The 17,872-nt window shown below is 42.2% G+C and overlaps 1 protein-coding gene across 4 annotated transcripts; it reads right to left on the reverse strand.

The window, feature by feature from the left end:
- Positions 1–1,774: 1,774 nt before the first annotated feature.
- WDR61 (WD repeat domain 61) lies at positions 1,775–15,252 on the reverse strand. 4 transcript variants are annotated; one of them, XM_030578222.1, is made up of 11 exons: positions 15,168–15,252; positions 11,981–12,026; positions 11,871–11,898; positions 10,288–10,393; positions 9,730–9,902; positions 8,321–8,469; positions 7,476–7,569; positions 6,432–6,525; positions 4,934–5,026; positions 4,158–4,236; positions 1,775–2,273 (listed from the first exon to the last, which is right to left on the reverse strand). In XM_030578222.1, exons 2-11 carry the CDS (start codon positions 11,990–11,992, stop codon positions 2,184–2,186), a joined length of 918 nt encoding a protein of 305 aa, XP_030434082.1. In that variant the 5' UTR covers positions 11,993–12,026; positions 15,168–15,252; the 3' UTR covers positions 1,775–2,183. The 4 variants fall into 4 exon arrangements, with proteins under 4 accessions (XP_030434082.1, XP_030434081.1, XP_030434083.1 ...); XM_030578221.1 differs by having other exon boundaries at positions 15,127–15,235; XM_030578223.1 differs by having other exon boundaries at positions 15,194–15,217.
- Positions 15,253–17,872: the final 2,620 nt, after the last annotated feature.

Below are 17,872 nucleotides of genomic sequence, written 5' to 3' on the forward strand. Positions count from 1 at the left end.
CCACTGGGAAGCGGGGTTTCAGGCTTGCCCTGCTCCAGCACTTGAGCAGGGTAGGGTCCTCTCCACATGGCTCCCAGAAGCAGCTGCATGGTCCTGCTACAGGGCACAGGGCCAGGGTCTGCACCATGGAGCTCCTGGAAGCAGCCACATGACTCCACTCTAGCACTCCATCCGGGGAGCAGGGTCAGGGCCACTCCACACAGCTCCCAGAAGCTGCAGCATAGCCCCACTCTGGCTCCTACATGCTCCCTCTGGCACTCCAATGGGAGCTGCAGGGATCTTGATTGTGGATAGGGCAGCATATAAAGCCACCTGGCCACAGCTCCACATAAGAGCCAGAGAAAGGACATGCTGCTGCTTCTGAGAGCCACTTGAGGTAAGTGCTGCCTGGAACCTGCACCCTTGAGTCCCCTCCTGCACTCTGAACTCATTTCTGGTCCCTCACCTGCACCCTCAACCAGTGCCCTCACCCCCTCCTGCACCACAACCCCAATTTTGTGAGCATTCATGGCCCACCACATAATTTCTATTCCCAGATGTAGCCCTCAGGCCAAAAACTTTGCCCATCCCTACAGTAGGAAGAGGAGCAAAAAAAACCAGTCCCCTTTGAACATTACCACAGAGTGCCATACTTTGCTTGTAAGTACTTGTCTACCACTACATGAAGCACGCTATAGTTTTTACTGTTAGCCCACTTTATAATTAAAGTAGCTGTCTTACACATTTGGGATAGCCTATGCCTGTAACACGAACTGTAAGCAGGCTGTTACTTAGACTACATAGGATAGATGCTACAGTTAAAAACCTATACCTAATCCTGCAATAGAGCTAGGAACAGGGTTTTTACATAAAGAGGGGAAGAATAACATTTATAGAATGTGAATTATGGAAGTTATTTTACTGTAAAGATTTTGACACAGCATTAAGTGTCAATGATAAAACTTAACAGGGACACTTAAAATTGTCTTACATACTGCCTGGAACTGTTAAACATTTAAAGGTGAGATGCTCTATTAGTATTTCCTCAAACTGGTAGTTAACACACACAGTGTGACCATACATACTTCTCTTTGTCTAGAGGATATATGATAGGGGAAAGAGTGAAATTAAGCTTTTATTTTATAAAAGTAGCAAATGGTAGCATCAACCTTAGAAAGCAAGAGATGGTATACTTTGTAGATAACTATTCAGCATTGAGGTAGAATTGAAAAAAAAACTCTAGTAAAACCTACAGCAGGAGAGAAATTTGAAGCAGAAACAATCTGCATCAATAGCTTACATACCATATGCCCTACAATAAGACTGTATTTAAAGAACTCCCTGAAACAGGTCATCTAAGCAGTGACATGAAAGGAAACTTCCCCTCTACAGCTTGCTTTGGTTGTATAGGTTTTAAAAAAAAAAGTTGAATTTTAAACTGGAACACTGAGGAAATGTTTTCCCATGTATCAAATTCCCCACACCTCAAGAATCAGTTCACAGTCAGGACATCAGGCTTGGAAATGGGTTAAAACTTTTACAGCTAATACACATCCAATAAAGAGAGAATCTAAACTTAAGTTGGGGGTGGGGGTTAAATTTAAAGTCGATACACCATGACTAGTGAACTATGTGCCCTGAGCACAGGTGCTAGAGTATGTTTAACTTAAATGACCCTGTCCCACATCACCAGGACAACTATTTAGCACCAGCATGCCAGTTGTCATGTCTGACATGTAGACATGGTTTAAGAGCCAGTAATGTTTCCTAAATTAAGCCTCAGCCAGAGCCAGTCAACAATTTCAGATTCAAATTTATTTATATAGTTCTGGAGAGAAAAATAGGAGGTAGCTTAAGTAAGCAGTTACTTCACATGGGTACATATTTCCAAATACATACTGTTCCAGAAACTGCTTAAGAGAAAGCAGTGAAGTTATATGTAACTACAATAGTAACTTCTATTTAAAAATGCAGAGTTCTTTCATGCCAAACGTAAAGTGATAAAGATACATAGAAACCTTATGTATATTTTGATTTTTCTATTGTAGCAATAGTCAAAGATTCAGCTCAGCATTGCTAAAATGCATTATCACATTAACAAAATAATCAGAAGCATCTTTAAAGTAAGTGGCAACATATGAGAAGTGCAGTAATCCTGAAAACCTATACATACATAATTAACCAATATGTCTGACTCGGCATATTTAAATTGGACAGTCATAGATATGGATTTCCTGGTCGTCTCCAACAGATACAATTTTGGAACCATTTCCATTGTATTTCACTCCCCAGACCTGCAAATAGAAGAGGGCAAACAATAGCTCATTAAAGTGGGTAACAAGATGCCACTGTTTCACATCTGAAGTAGTCACCAAGTAGTGGGGATGATATATTTAAACTATCAGTTCCACTACTAATGCAAAGCTGTTGAGATAACCAAGGCACAGTAGAGACTGCCATCTGTCTGAAAAAGGCACTAGCCTCACTTTCCATCTTCTGAACCCTGATATTGTCAAATACTATGAAAACCCAATAATCTTCCTATTGCACCCATCTAGCTGAATATACAGTTTGTTCCTGAACAGCCTGGATGAATAATGAATGAAAGGCGATTTGTATAAAATGGTCATTCTAATGTGAATCAGTTTCAACAAGTTTGGTTCTCTCAGTAGCTGTGTTAGCCTATTCCATTCCAAGCCAAACTAGTTTTACAGTAATTTCAGGAAAGGAAAGGAAAAGGAAACAGCATGAGAAATGCAAGGCTGAAAGGAAATGGAAGGTTGCCTCAGGCTGAAGGATGGCCACCTTCAGCAGCAGGTAAACCCAGACAGCCAACTAATGACTTATGTACTAATACAAACCCTAGAGAGGTTTGGTCAGTCCATAAACTATTCCTAGTCATGTTACATGGTCTAAGATAAAAAATTAAAAATAGCACATTAGCCTGTTATTGCCAAAAGGGCTGTCTTCAATAGTCTATTTTGGGAAGTCTGTCATTTGCATCACCACTTTTCATTAACACACCTGGAAGGGCATGCCTGTGTGTTAGCCTCCTGAGAGCAAGACATCAATACAGACAGTTCTCAAAAAGAAAAAGAATCATTTATTTTACCTTTTTTAAAAATTAGAACTCCCTCTTAATTATCAAAGACTCCCTGGAAAATGGGGAATTTAGTAGAGTTGACAGCACAAACTACCAAGGAAGTGAAACCTGACTAATAGGGGAAGAGAGGGTTGGTTTATTTGTTTTTAATTATTTTATTTTGAATTAAATACACTCCCCTTTTTGATTTGTTTTTGTTAACACTTAAATTCAAATGCCCAAAATGTTTGGGAAGAAAGAGGTTAGTTTGGTAAAGATTTAGCTCCAGCCTGGTCTCAAAAGGCAGCTACCACTTCAGTGAGAGCTCCAATTCCAAGAAGGCCTCCCAGCAAACGAGTTGATAATCCCGATTTTTGAGAAAAAACCTCAAGAAGAAATAAGCTTTCAGAATTTCTTCCTACATAATTAGGGGGGAAAAGACACCAACCCACTGCCTTTAACAGTCTATATTTTTTCTTTACATACAGAGCACCCTCACCTCGTTTGCTATGAACCAAAATAGGAGGGTAGCAAAGATGTATTGATTTGATATAGACTGATGAGATTCCATTTCACCACCCTGTGCCTCTTGTTTGGGGCTGTAAAAAGTATTACAGTACTTAGAAAAGGTCAGCCTGGGAGCTTGGGGGAAAAAAAAATAGATTCTAGGATAGCGATTCTCAAATACCATCAGAGCTTTAAAATGTTAGTGCACTATCCCAAGGGCTAGTGGTGAAATCCTGGCCCCACTGATTTCAATGGGCTTTTGACTTCAATGGAGCCTGGATTTCAATTAAAAAATGTAAGAACCTGCTTATTAAAAAAAAAACAAAAAACTTAGTTTACAGCAAGACAGGGTGTAAATCAACCCCACCCTAGCCTGCTTCAAAACTGGAGTAGATTAAAGCGTACTAGGGAACTTCTGGTGTATGGCAGCAGGGTCCACACAGACACTTAGCGCGCAGCAAGTTCACACTCCAGCTTGCTGCAAATTAAGCATTTGGACAAGCCCGAAGTGAAGTTTTCATATTAGTAAATATATCTCGATAAGATGACCAGATCTGAGAATTATACATGTTCTACATTCTTAATATACCTGATCCTGATGATCAAAGAAGGTATGAACACAGGTCCTTGTTCCAGCATCCCAAACTTTTACGCTTTTGTCAGATGAACTGGAAAATATTTTAGATCAAATCTGAATTAGTAGCAATTTGATTATACTGTAATTAAGAGACCAAAGATCTGATACCACAGTATTAAAACAAAAAAAACACACCACACCCTCAAAATTAGGTGGAAAGCAACAGAACAAATGAAGATCTACCAGCAGGTTCTAGAAACACTGGCCTCAATTTGCGATTATTTTAATATGAACAGCGTATAAAATAAATGAGAATGCCAAACACAGCAAATCACCAATTTTCTGAAGCATAATGGTTAGCTAAAGAAAGCACAGTTGAGTAGTCTGCAGTATTCCATTAAATAATGAGAAGGTAAGCTACAATTGTTAAAATAAATTAACATGCATTTTGAGAATCAGCATCTTTGCCTTCAGTTAGGTATGTTCACTTACTTGCTACTTTACAGAAATTGAGGGCCAGATTAGGATACTCTTGTTTACAGGCAGAAGTATCTCAACTGCACAAGAAGTCCCACTGATGTCAATGAGATGGTGTGTATAAAGCACTATTCTATGTAAGTATGGGTATCAGTCTGGCCCATAGTAATTTATAACAGATCTTTCACTCATTAATACAAGTTATCTAGGTTCCACTCTTAAGTTATCTATGTAGTGTGATCAACCTTCATTTATAAATGGAAGATTAAGTTTCTTTACAAAAATCTACAGAAATTAAAAATGCTAAATACCTGGAAACAAAATGAGTATCATCTGGACAAAATGCTACATTTAATACCCAGGATCCATGACCACTTAGTGTGCCTGCCAAGTTTGCATGTTGTCTATGGGAGACAAAAAGTTTAGAGTTAAGCCACCATATAATAAAAGAATTGCATTAACATTTCACGTGCTAATTTCAGGCAAGTTCTTGGGGGCTTAGGTCACGGTTATCTGAGACATAGCATCTCCTCCAGTCAGCGTGCTTGAACTAACAAGGCCTAGGATTTGAGCATAAAATACCTTTGACTTAGCTAGGAAAAGGTAGGTAGTGATTTTGAGAGATGTTTCAGCAAAGGGGGAAAGACAGAAGCCAGACTGGTGGGAATCAAAGAAAGCCCAGATAGCAGGAGGAAGAAGATATTGCCACAGAGAGTCAGGAGAGTGATAGACTACAGGAAAAGAGGGCAGCAATAGGGAGAAAGCCAAGGGCTCAAGCGGAGTGTGAAGACAAAGACAATGAATGAGGCAGCATATCTTAGGCATGAAGCAGAAATTCTAAAGGTGGACCAAAAAAAATAAGGATAAAAATGAGGCTGGTAGGTATACTGAACTACCAGATACGGCAAGCGGGGCATCAATTTTCTGAGCCTGATCTGCCATCCACATTTGTACCCTTTTAAAAGAGTCCAAGTTCACAGGATTTAGTGTTTTACAGTTTAAAATGTCAGATTTAAAAAAAATAAATAGTTGATTCAACTACACTGTTCAAGATAATTCCAGACACTTGAATGCTTGGTTTCTTACTCCTGGTGGAATTCTGCGCCAAAAATTTAAAAATTCTGTGCACAATATTTTAACATTCTGCAAAATTCTGTATTTTATTTGTCAAAACAACACAATATAATTACACCTGTTTCAATTATTTTTGGTCAGTTATTTCAAAATACCTGTCAGCAAGTATGTCTAAAACAATATAGACAACAAAAAAAATGTTTTTTGACAAATAGATTCCTTACTTGGCATATTGAAACAGAACTCTGAGTAATAATTCATTTAAACTACAATACATAACCATATTTCCCACACCCCTCAGAATCAGAGCAAAAGCTTGGGGGAGTCGGGGTAATGGAGGGGCTGAGGGAGAGGGAAGTAAATTGCTGGGAAGGAGCCTGGGTGTGAACTTGGAAGACCATTGAGTATTGGTGGGAAAAGTTTGGAACTTTTTTCTTTTTGGGGGGGAGGGAGGGCAAGGGAGAGATTGTTAGGAAGCTTCCCACATGGAGACCGTGGATGACCGCTCGCTGCAGGGAGCTGCAACTTTGTTCTATCGCCACAGCGCCCTCTGATGGGCAAAGGGCAGCACTGCAGCAAAGTTGGCAGAAGCTTTTTTCTGTGCGAAAAATTAGAAATCTGCGGGGCTTATTACATATGTGCAGTAGTGCAGAATTCCCAGAGGAGTAGTTTGTTCTGGGACACTACAGCTTCTTAGAATATTAGTTTTATATCATGTCTTGTGAAACAACTTACACATCATAGATTTTGATATATCCATCGTCTGAAGCTGTAACGAGTAGTTGGGAATCAGGAGAAAACGTCAATGAGCGAATTGGCATTGCATGGCCTGAAATTCAGAATAGGCATGCTTGATCTGTAAATACTCTATCATTGGTAAGAAGAATGATTAGAGAGGGTTTAAGTCAGGATAATATCTTTCCTCAAAAAAAGCAAGGAGATACTCTTCAGTTTAAATATTTGAACAATTGTTAAGTTCCTCATTCTTAGGCTACTTCCACCCTTGCCTCCCAAAACTCTTCTGAATACAGTCAGGGTAAGTGCATCAGGAATCTGGAAGGTTCCTGAACACTCATGTCCCTCATGGCAGAGCATATTCATGTCCACACAGGATTACCATGTTTTTACAGCTATGGTTCTTACTTAGAAGAACTACAGAAAAAAAATCAGCACCATGGTATCAGAAGTCATATCATGCTCTGTGTGTGATTTATCTTTAGTCTTTTACATATTTTCTAAGATTACATTAAAAAGGGGGTTGCATAAACTACTTAAGAGAGTCTTCATCCCTGTTAGAGAGTTGCAATATTCTATAACAAGAGGGAAGGTGTTCCATCTCTCTTCTACCCATGGGAACTAACCTTTTAATATCAATACAATGGGGGCGGAGGGGGAGAAGGAGTTAGGCAGCATTGACAGACCAGCTTTATTTGCTAGCACCGGGGAAAGTTAAACTGATTTGTTAGGAAGAATCCAGCTAAGCATTACTGAATATGCTTTCTAAGACACATCCATGGTGCATGTTGAAGATTTACAATTGGGTCCCACTCATACTTCAGCATTTAGAACCATAAAAATGATGGTGGCTAATTCAGAGCACAGATATAGGTGGACTATCTTGGAAACCTGGCCATCAGTATAAGCTTGTAAGTGAACATTCAAGATGGACAAACTAACCTGACATTGCAACCCATCATACAGTGTTAAAGTGTTTCTTAACTAACATTTTAATCAGGACTAAAGCTATAACTTGCACACTGCAAACATTCCAAGACTTACCTTCTAGCGTATGCAGAAGTTTTCCAGTTGCAATATCAAAAATATTGATGATGCCATCTATTGCTCCACTGGCTAAATATTTTCCATCTGGACTCTGTAACAATAGATGTGTTACACATTTTATAATTACTCTTATTTTGTATTGGGAGAATGGGGAAGGTGAAAAGAGACAAGATGACATCAAAACAATCTGCCATGCAAGATATTTAGTATGGTGGGCTCAGAAAAATCTGAAGATCTAAGACTGAAATTCATAAGCAGCACATGAGCAAGAGCAGGAGTGACTTTTCCAGATAGACATTAAGGACATCTGCCTGATTCTTTTACTAGATGCATTATTCATTCTGATGTACAGCAATGGGGGATTTTCTATTGTGATAATTTACAGTAAAGAGTGTGCACTTTTCAATAATTTTCTGTCTCATCTAGGCAAAGTTATTCAAACTTATTGTGCCTCAGTTTCACCATCAACAAAGTACCTCCTAAAGGGGAATTCAGAGATTTAATTGGTATCTGTAATGGTCTGATATCATTGCTGGAAGAGCAAGAGCATTATAGAGAGCTTGTATTACCTTTAAGGCTGGTCCAATTCATCAGTTAAGTTGGAACAAAGGACCATTATATATACACAGGAAAGGCCAATGGCAATTAGAAGCAGAAGTAAAGTGCTTTCTTTAGGAGGTTATTGCCTAGAAGTGGATGATGGGTAGGTAGGAAGTCTGTGTTATTGTTTTTTAAATAAGGGTTCCTGTTAACGTTGTGAATACAGCATCAGAAAATGAGTGATTTACAGCAGATTACAAGGATGATACTTTAACAGAAGAGAATATCAGTTAAATTCTTACATATGCAATGCTAAGGATGAATTTCCCTCTAGTGTCCAGAGAATATTCCTTTTTTCCGGTTTCAACACCAAAAATGTTCACTTTTCCCACATGACTTCCTGTTGCAAGATACTGGGAATCTGGTGAAAAAGCCAATGACCAGGCATCAACTGTACAAAAAAGAAAAAATATTTGGTATATTTAATCCTGTTTATAGTTTTTAGCCAACAATGTTAATTCCACATATACCTGTTCACAGATAGTTTATTCCCTGCACTTCAGCCACAAAAGTTAAATTCACACCAAGCTAACAAAAGCTGACAGAACAAACACTTAAGGGGCTGGTTTTTCAGCTTAATCACAGATGACATTTTCCAGGAAGATCTTAGTTTAGGGCATCCTCCTAGAACAGCAGCACATTAATACTGTTAAATGGCATTAGCTGTCGTAGCCTTTCAAAAAAAATATTAAAAAAAAAATCCTCTTATTTGCTTGAAAACCATTAGAAGAAAGAACTGTTGCCTTTGTCAGAAGTAGCACTGGAGAGCTGGCCCAGCAACAGAGACAGAAAGCACTTACAGACAGAAGGAAAGAGTGCAGAACAGATCATTATTCGCTGAAACAGAATTACATGGTGACTTCTTACAGTTATCTACTTAGCCTGGTGCTGTGTGCCTCACAGATTTTTATATATGTGCTTAGTCATTCATTCTCCAACCCTACAAGGTTGATCTACCAACATTCCTTATTATAATATTTAAATCCTTTGGTTAAGATCTCATGCCCTCCAAATTGGAATTCAGTGCTTGTCAAGGTTTATCTAGACGTAAGTCTTTTTTTTTTTCTTCCTGATTTGCACCTTCGGACATAGCCATGCATTTCATAAACAAGCACCCTCTGTACAGTACTGAGTTTCAAAGTGCACCTGCAGCAAACCTGGGACCTTCTTAATAGGCAAATCTCAGCCATCACTGTATATTTGAATAGGGTTTTGTTGCCACCACTAGACTTTCTGATCACTACACCTATGAGATAACTGGATTCGATTCTGCCTTATGCATCCTCAACAAAAAATAGTCACAATCGAGAGAGTGAATAAAGCCAGCTGGATTACATGGAAACCTTGTCAACACCTAGAAGTTGCACTAGTTTAACTAAAATCAGTTTTTAAATAGATTGTTATCAGTGCAATCCCAAACAGAGACACATCAGTTTAACACTGGTTTATACCAGTATAGTGTGCATTGGTAAAGTATATGCAAGTGAATGCCTGTTAATCTCATATCCTTGTTTTACAAAAGGAAGGAGACCGTTGTGACACTATTAAAAAAAGCTATTCACTCCCAGCTAGTATGTTTGTTCTGTACTGTACTGTACAAATACACACATTGCAGAGATTACAAATAACCAATTTAGCACCAAGATCTTACCAGGACCAGCATCTATGGACTTGATCTGTTTGCCGGTTTCTAAATCCCAAAGACGAATATGAGCATCTAGGGAACTGGATGCTGCAATGGTACCTGTGTGGCTGATATCTACTGATACCACACCCAGTTGATGGCCCTCTAAAGTCCACTGTAGATCTAATTTTTCATCAGTCCTTTTGTTAAAAACACAAACAAAAACAAACTAATTAAGAGTAATTTCAGGTATTGCACCCACCTCCAGCTTCCCCCCCTTCTTTTTTTTTTTTTAAAAAGCATTTCTTACCTTTTGCACAGCAAAAGGGGAGAACTGACTGCAGGTGAAGAGTGAAAGCAGACAGTTTGTGCATAGCACTACTACAACCTTTTTTTCCAGCTTGTTTCCCCAGCCCTAGCCCCCATTTCAGCAAAGCAAAGTGCTCTGCTACTTACTGTGCAGTGCACAGCTACTGATGTTCTGGGGGCTAGAGAAAGGAAAGAATACTGTATTTCTGCACTACTTTACATTGTATTTCCAATTGTTAATCAGTTTAACCAATGTTTACTGAACCCCTCACTTACCATTTCCAGACCTTCACTAGATCATCTAAAGATCCAGAGATTACGGTTTCAGAACCATCTCTTTTATTCTTTCCCCATGCAACTGACCAGATGGCATCATCATGTGCTGGAAGAGAGCACAAATATTAGAGAGAAAACAATGGTGTTTCTTGGAATCAAGCAGGTGTATTTACCCACAGCAGTTGCTTGTTCTTACTTCCTGCTATAAGCAGAAGGAAGCACTAATAATGTGCGGAATCAGCTAACAGTACCTTCCCCTCTCCCCTATAATTCTCATGTCATACTGAGAACATATACATAACAGAAAGAACAGAATGGAAAGCTAGCAAGCACGGTATCTGACGGCAGCAGCCATGTAAGACTCTACCTATAGCACAATGCAAGTCCTGGTCAAGGCCATGTGAACCATGTAGCCAGCTGGACCTAAATTCTGCAGCAAAACTTCTGGTTATTGCCAGCGGCGTATTATCACCTAGGCCAACAAGGCATAGGCAGAGGGCAGCAAATTTGCTCGCGACCCCTCCCCAACTGCGCCTCTTCCTCAAATCCCCAGCCCACTTCCTCCCCTAGGCACGCCGTTCTTCCCTCCTTACAGCTCCCTCCCAGGCTTGCCGCGCGAAAGCGCTGGAAGGGAGGAAGAAGCGAGTCATGGTGCGCTTGGAGGAGGCAGAGCAAAGGTGAGCTGGAGCCCACAGGTGCGGGGAGTAACCCAAGGGGGCCGGGAACCGCTCCCTGCCCCAGCTCATCTCCGCTGCCATCCCCAGAGCGTGCCACAACTCCCCTTCTCCCTGCTCCCTCCCAGGCTCGCTGTGCAAAAATGCTGGGAGGGAGGGAGAAGCGAGTAGCAGCACGATTGGAGCAGGCGGAGCAAAGGTGAGCTGGGGCCGGCGGGCGTGGGGAGTGACTCTTGGGGGGCAGGGGGAGGCAGGGAACCACTCCCTGCCCCAGCTCGCCTCTACTCCACTGCTGCCATTCCCCGAGCATGCCACAACTCTTCTTTTCCCCCCTTCCTCCCTGGCTTACTGCGGGGGAGCAGAGGTGAGCTGGGGGGGAGCAATTTTTTGAGGGTCTAGGGGCACCAAATTTATTAATCCACCACTGGTTACTGTAATATTTCAGTCCAACAGACTTTGAAATTCTGTGTCAGGTTCAGGTAGTTTACAAAACAAAACAGGGAAATTTAACAAAAGCAATCAGATTCAAAAATGAAAAATCAGTATAGTATAGTATTCATTGTGTTAGAAATCTAGGAGCTCAGTAAATCAAATGTGATACAGACGTTTGTATTGACAATTCATAACTACAATGGAAAAGTTGTCAGGGAGGAAGCTCATGGTATCTGCAGTTGGGAATACTGTTACTCATGAAAGCATGGGATTCTGCTGCAAGATTCTGTGGCACATGTTATAGAACCACAGAATCCAGGGAGCTGTGGTCACAGCAAACCCACTCAGATTTAGATTTAATGAGAATGCAACATTTCACAAATCTATCTGTTAGTACTCATTTTAAATCATCCAAGGAAATAAAAGATTTTAGCTAAGAAAAATTAACAGCACAATACCACGTTAGTATCGCCTCACCTTGTTCTTGCTTGAAGAGAATACTGTACTGAAATGAAAAAACATCCATGTTATAAAAATGGTCACATATCAAACTAAAGAGATTAGTTTAATTACTCCTGTGTGTTTACCTGTGTGGTCATTTCTTTATATAAGTTGAATATGCATAGGAATACTCTGGAAACAAAAAAACCCAAACGTTAGGATCAGAAATAAGAATTAGGGCTGTCAAGTGACTAAAAAAATTAATCGTGATTAATTGCGCTGTTAAGCAATAGAATACCATTTATTTTAAATATTTTTGGATGTTTACTATATTTTCAAATATATTAATTTCAATTACAACACAGAATACAAAGTGTACAGTGCTCACTTGATATTTATTTTTTATTATAAATATCTGCACTGTAAAAAACAAAAAACGTATTTTTCAATTCACCTCAAAGTACTGTAGTGCAATCTTTTTATCATGAAAGCTGAACTTACAAATGTAGAATTATGAAAAAAAATGCATTCAAAAATAAAACAATGTAAAACTTTAGAGCCTACAAATCCACTCAGTCCTACTTTTTGATCAGCCAATCACTCAGACAAACAAGGTTGGTTACAATTTGCAGGAGATAATGCTGCCCGCTTCTTGTTTACAATGTCACCTGAAAGTGAGAAAAGGCATTCGCATGGCACTGTTGTAGCTGGCATTGCAAGATATTTACGTGCCAGTTGTGCTAAAGATTCACATGTCCCTTCATGCTTCAACCACCATCCTAGAGGACATGCTTCCATGCTGATGATGGGTTCTATTTGATAACGATCCAAAGCAGTACAGACTGACGCATGTTCATTTTCATCATCTAAGTCAGATGCCACCAGCAGAAGGTTGAGTTGGGCTTTTTTTTTTTTTGACAGTTTGCGTTCTGTAGTTTCCGCATCGGAATGTTGCTCTTTTACGACTTCTAAAAAATAAGTTCCACACCTCGTCCCTCTCAGATTTTGGATGGCACTTCAGATTCTTAAACCTTGTGTAGAGTGCTGTAGCTATTTTTAGAAATCTCACATCAGTACCTTCTTTGCGTTTTGTCAAATCTGCTGTGAAAGTGTTCTTAAAACGAACATATGCTGGGTCATCATCCGAGACTGCTATAACATGAAATATATGCAGAATGCAGGAAAACACAGTAGAAGACATACAATTCCTTCCCCCCAGGAGTACAGTCACAAATTTAACTGATGCATTATTTTTTTAACGGGCATCATCAGCATGGAAGCATGTTCTCTGGAATGGTGGCCAAAGCATGAAGGGGCGACCAAATGTTTAGCATATCTGGCATGTAAACACCTTGCAATGCCAGCTACAAAAGTGTCATGCAATTGCCTGTTCTCACTTTCAGGTGACATTGTAAATAATATGCAGGCAGCAGTATCTCCCATCAGTGTAAACAAACTTGTTTGTCTTAGCGATTGGCAGAATAAGTAGGACTGAGTGGACTTGTAGCTCTAAAGTTTTACAGTTTTGTTTTTGAGTGCAGTTATGTAACCAAAAAAGAATAATAATCTGCATTTGTAAGTTACACTTTCAAGATAAAGAGATTGCACTTCAGTGCTTGTATGAAGCGAATTGAATAATACTATTTCTTTTGTTTATCATTTTTACAGTGCATATATTCAAACGGTGGCATATAAAGTAGTTTCAGCAATAAGAAGCCTCTAGTAATCATATCATGTTCTGATATGCAGTGAGATACTATTTTTCCAAGGCCACAGTCCTGCCTCAGGATCCAGTACCATATATCTCTCCACCTATACAGCATCCCAATTAAATCAATTGGGCTTTGTACAGGTTCATGGGACCAGGACAATGGATCCTGCAATACGCATCCTATGGGAAAGAAAGTCGACCCACTTGGAGCTCATTCCAAGATTGAGGCCTTAGATCGGGGTGGGCAAACTTGTTGGCCCAGGGGCCACAGCTGGGTATGAAAATTGTATAGTGGGCCATGAATGCTCACAAAATTGGGGGCTGGAGTGCAGGAGGGGGTGAGGGCTCTGGGGTGGGGCCAGAAATGAGTTCAGGTTGTGGGAGGGTTTGGACTGAGGAAGGGGGTTAGGGTGCGGGGGGGGGGGGGGGGAAGAGGGCTCCATTTGGGGATTCAGGCTCTGGGGTGGGGCTGGAGACGAGGGGTTGGGGGTGCAGGAGGGTGCTCTAGGCTGGGACCGAGGGGCTTAAAGGGCAGGAGGGGGATCAGGGCTAGGGCAGGGGGTTGTGGCATAGGAAGGGACCATGGGTGCAGGCTTCAGGTAGTGCTTACTTCAAGCAACAACCATAAGCAGCAGCATGTCTCCCCTCCACTCCCATGCGGAGGCATGGCCAGGCAGCTTTGCACACTGCCCCATCCGCAGGTGCTGCCCCTGCAGCTCCCATTGGCTGCGGTTCCTGGCCAATGGGAGCTGCAGAGCTGGCGCTTGGGGCAGGAGCAGCATATGGAACCCACTGGCTGCTCCTACTCATAGGAGCTGGAAGAGGGACATGCCGCTGCTTCCGGGAACTGCAAAAAGCCGCAGCACATTTGGAGCGAGGCAAGTGGGAGCTCAAGGGCCGGATTAAAATGTCTGAAGGACCAGATGTGGCCCCCGGGGCCGCAGTTTGCCCACCCCTGCCTTAGACTGTAAACACTTTAAGGCAGAGAAACTTGAAAAAAGTGAAAGATGAAATACAACACCCATGTATGGCCCTGAAGAAACAACAGCAGAAACATGACAGAGCTGTGTGAGTGGAAGTAAAGCAAACATGAAATCCATTTTCCCATTACTTAAATTTTCTAATATCAAGATTTGGGATTTCCTGCATTGTCACAGATTAAATGGGTACTGTCATCTTGAAATCAAGCTGATTTTTAAAAGTGAGCTTAAACACTTTCAAGCTACACCTACCCTGGGTCCCCCAGCCACTTCTCTGGGTTTGATAATTATATTTTCCTAATTGTTAAAAAATGCTTCTCTCCCCTCTGGCTGGGTGAAAAGTTCACGCAAAGAAGGGGGGGGCGTGACACCGACTACGCAGAGCGCTGCCAACTGTGCGGAGGAACTGACCAGTCTGGGCCAGGCCAGTTACTGGGATCTGGGGGCGGGAGCAACAGCAGGGTGGTGGGCTCTGCCCAAGAGACATGGAGGGCACGGGACCCGGGACAGCCTGTACCACCCCCACCCCCGCGCCCCTCCCGGGTCCCCGGCCGCGGCGCCAGCTCCCCTCTCCCGCACCAGTTAACACCCCAGCAGGCACCTGGCGCTGGCCCCACCCCCTCGAGGCCCCGCATCTCTCACCGGGCCGCCGCTCCTGCACCTCCCACCCGAACTCGCGGCCACCCAACCAGCACCAGCGACGCCGGCGCCCTGTGATGAGGTTTCTTACCATAGAGAGAAAGGCTGGAGCGTCCGTCTCCAGTGCCTGTCTCCCCGCAGCGACCATAGAGGAAGGCGCGGCTGGGGCCAGAGCGTCGTGCTGCCACCTCGTGGCTGAGAAGGCCCCTTGAGCCTCCCTCCACCTGCCTGGGGGCTCCCACCGCGCCGCCCCCGCCGGCTCCCCTTTGCCTCGGCTCTCGCGCAGGGGGTGGGCAGCCAGGGGCCTCTGCACACAGGCCCAGCCAGGTCCATGCGGGGCAGTGGCCAGTCAGGAAAGTCCTGTCACCTTTGGCCCCTCAGTCTAGCCAAGATGTTGCCATGAAAATCCTCCCCAGCCTCTCACCAATCCCAGCCCCTTGCCTGCACTTCACACCCAGACACCTGCTCCAGGCCTCCTGCCAAGCAGCCTGCTCCCTGCAGTCATTCACCGCTCCTATAGCTAGCGCCGTCCTACCACTCTCCTCTCTGCACCTGCCTCTATGGCTGCCCCATTCCTGGAACCCCTCTCTGGCCTGGCTTCCACTTTTCCTTGGTCAAGTAAGTTCCCCCACAAAACATTTCTTCAATGAGGCCTAATCACCCTCTCCAAAAACTGATAGTGAAACCGGTGGTAATATCCATAATCCTGCTGAACCTAACTGCTTAGTTGCTTGCTGCACGCCACATCCCTTCCCCCATCCTTCACTAAAATATTACCAATGAGATTGTAACTGGGGGCAGGGACCTTGCCCTCATATTTGACCATAAAGCCCTTAACACATTTTGGGCTCCAAATAAAGGAACTAATTATTTTTGTTAATAATAAACAGTAACAAACATTAAACTTCATTAGGACATAATTGGCAGGATATGAGAGTGGCTTCTTAAAAGGCTGATTTGGCAGTTTGGGGAGTTGCTGGCTGTGAGTTCTACCTGGCTGCCTTTTGTCATGGTTAGGGGAAAGTAGTGAAGATCAAAGTTAGGGAGGAAATTGTCCAGAAATTTCTTCTTGCCTTTGATTACTCTGTGTAGTAGAGACTAAGGGCGACCAGACAGCAAGTGTGAAAAATCGGGACAGGAGGTGGGGAGTAATAGGAGCCTATATAAGAAAAAGACCCCAAAATCGGGACTGTCCCTATAAAATCTGGACATCTGGTCACCCTATAGAGATTCTACATACTCTTTCAAATGTTCTAGTAGAGGGATCCATGCACCTGACAGCTTATCCAAGGAAAATGCTGTAGCTTCTTTAACTTTACTGAAGGAAGAGGAAGTTTCCTTGGTAACCATCTATGATCATACAGAAGAGTTAGGCTATTCTTTCTAACAAGCTGGATCATTCTCAAATTTTGTTTACTAACTCTCACCCCTGTGTTAAGATTGTAGAAAAGCTGTCCAAATTAACTTATACTGGGACATTAAGTTAAAACCGCTGGATAAGATTCAATAGACATTCTGCAATTTGTAATCAGTCTTTACTTGTCAAATTTTGCCTGAGTAAGCAAAGTAAAAACAGAGGCAGGACCTTTCATTTGTCCCAAGTTCCCAACACAATACTGGAGAAAAAGAATGAAAATCTAGAAAATATTATTTAGTATAATTTCACAATCCTATGGTATCCTGATTATTTGTGGACTGACTTTTAAGAGATACCTCCTTACTGATTAGTATCGGAGGGGTAGCCGTGTTAGTCTGGATCTGTAAAAGCAGCAAAGAATCCTATGGCACCTTATAGACTAACACGTTTTGGAGCATGAGCTTTTGTGGGTGAATACCCACTTCATCAGATGCATGTAGTGGAAATTTCCAGGGGCAGGTATATATATATGCAGGCAAGCTAGAGATAATGAGGTAGTTCAATCAGGGAGGATGAGGCCCTGTTCTAGCAGTTGAGGTGTGAAAACCAAGGCACTGCATTTAGCCATATGGAGTGGAAATCCATCAACCTCATGAAGAAGCGTGCACAAATACAGACAGATATCATCTTCCTTTCCAAATGCAAACGGATGGACATCATACCAAATGGACTAAAGGTAAAAAATCCACTGCTATCTATATACTACACAGACCACAGTGAGAGATTATGCCATACTCTATCAAAGAAACTGAGGAACCACCTGATCAGCATCCTATACAGCAAACAGGAAAACATCAAAAAAGAGCTCTCTACCCTGGAGACTCTCATCAATATCCAAACTTCCATACAAACGGACTTCACTAAAATAAGACAGGAGATCTACATTACTCACTTCACCTCTCTACAAAGGAAAAAGAACTGTAAGCTGTCTAAACTCCTACCTACCTCATGGGCCACAACCGTGGTACCCCCAACCCACCCAGCAATATTGTCAATCTATCCAACTACACACTCAGCCCAGAAGAAAAGTCTGTCCTATCTCGGGGACTCTCTTTCTGCCCTGCCACCCCCACAAACGTGATACAGTTCTGCGGCGATCTGGAAGCCTACTTTCGCCATCTCCGACTCAAAGAATACTTTCAGGACAACACTGAACAGCGCACTGATACACAGGTACCCTCCCACCAACAGCACAAGAAGAAGAACTCCACATGGACTCCTCCTGAGGGTCGAAATGACAGTCTGGACCTCTACATTGAATGCTTCCGCCGACGTGCACAGGCAGAAATTG

This window comes from Gopherus evgoodei, chromosome 10 (genome assembly GCF_007399415.2).
Source record: "Gopherus evgoodei ecotype Sinaloan lineage chromosome 10, rGopEvg1_v1.p, whole genome shotgun sequence".
Classification (NCBI taxonomy): domain Eukaryota; kingdom Metazoa; phylum Chordata; order Testudines; family Testudinidae; genus Gopherus; species Gopherus evgoodei.

What these genes read in the sequence shown, in the direction of transcription:
- WDR61 (XM_030578222.1), bottom strand. An exon ending in ACTTCTGCATACGCTAGAAG is followed by an intron (nt 6,526 to 7,475) that starts GTAAGTCTTGGA and finishes TCTGAATTTCAG; the next exon opens with GCCATGCAATGCCAATTCGC. An exon ending in TCTTTGATCATCAGGATCAG is followed by an intron (nt 2,274 to 4,157) that starts GTATATTAAGAA and finishes TTCTATTTGCAG; the next exon opens with GTCTGGGGAGTGAAATACAA.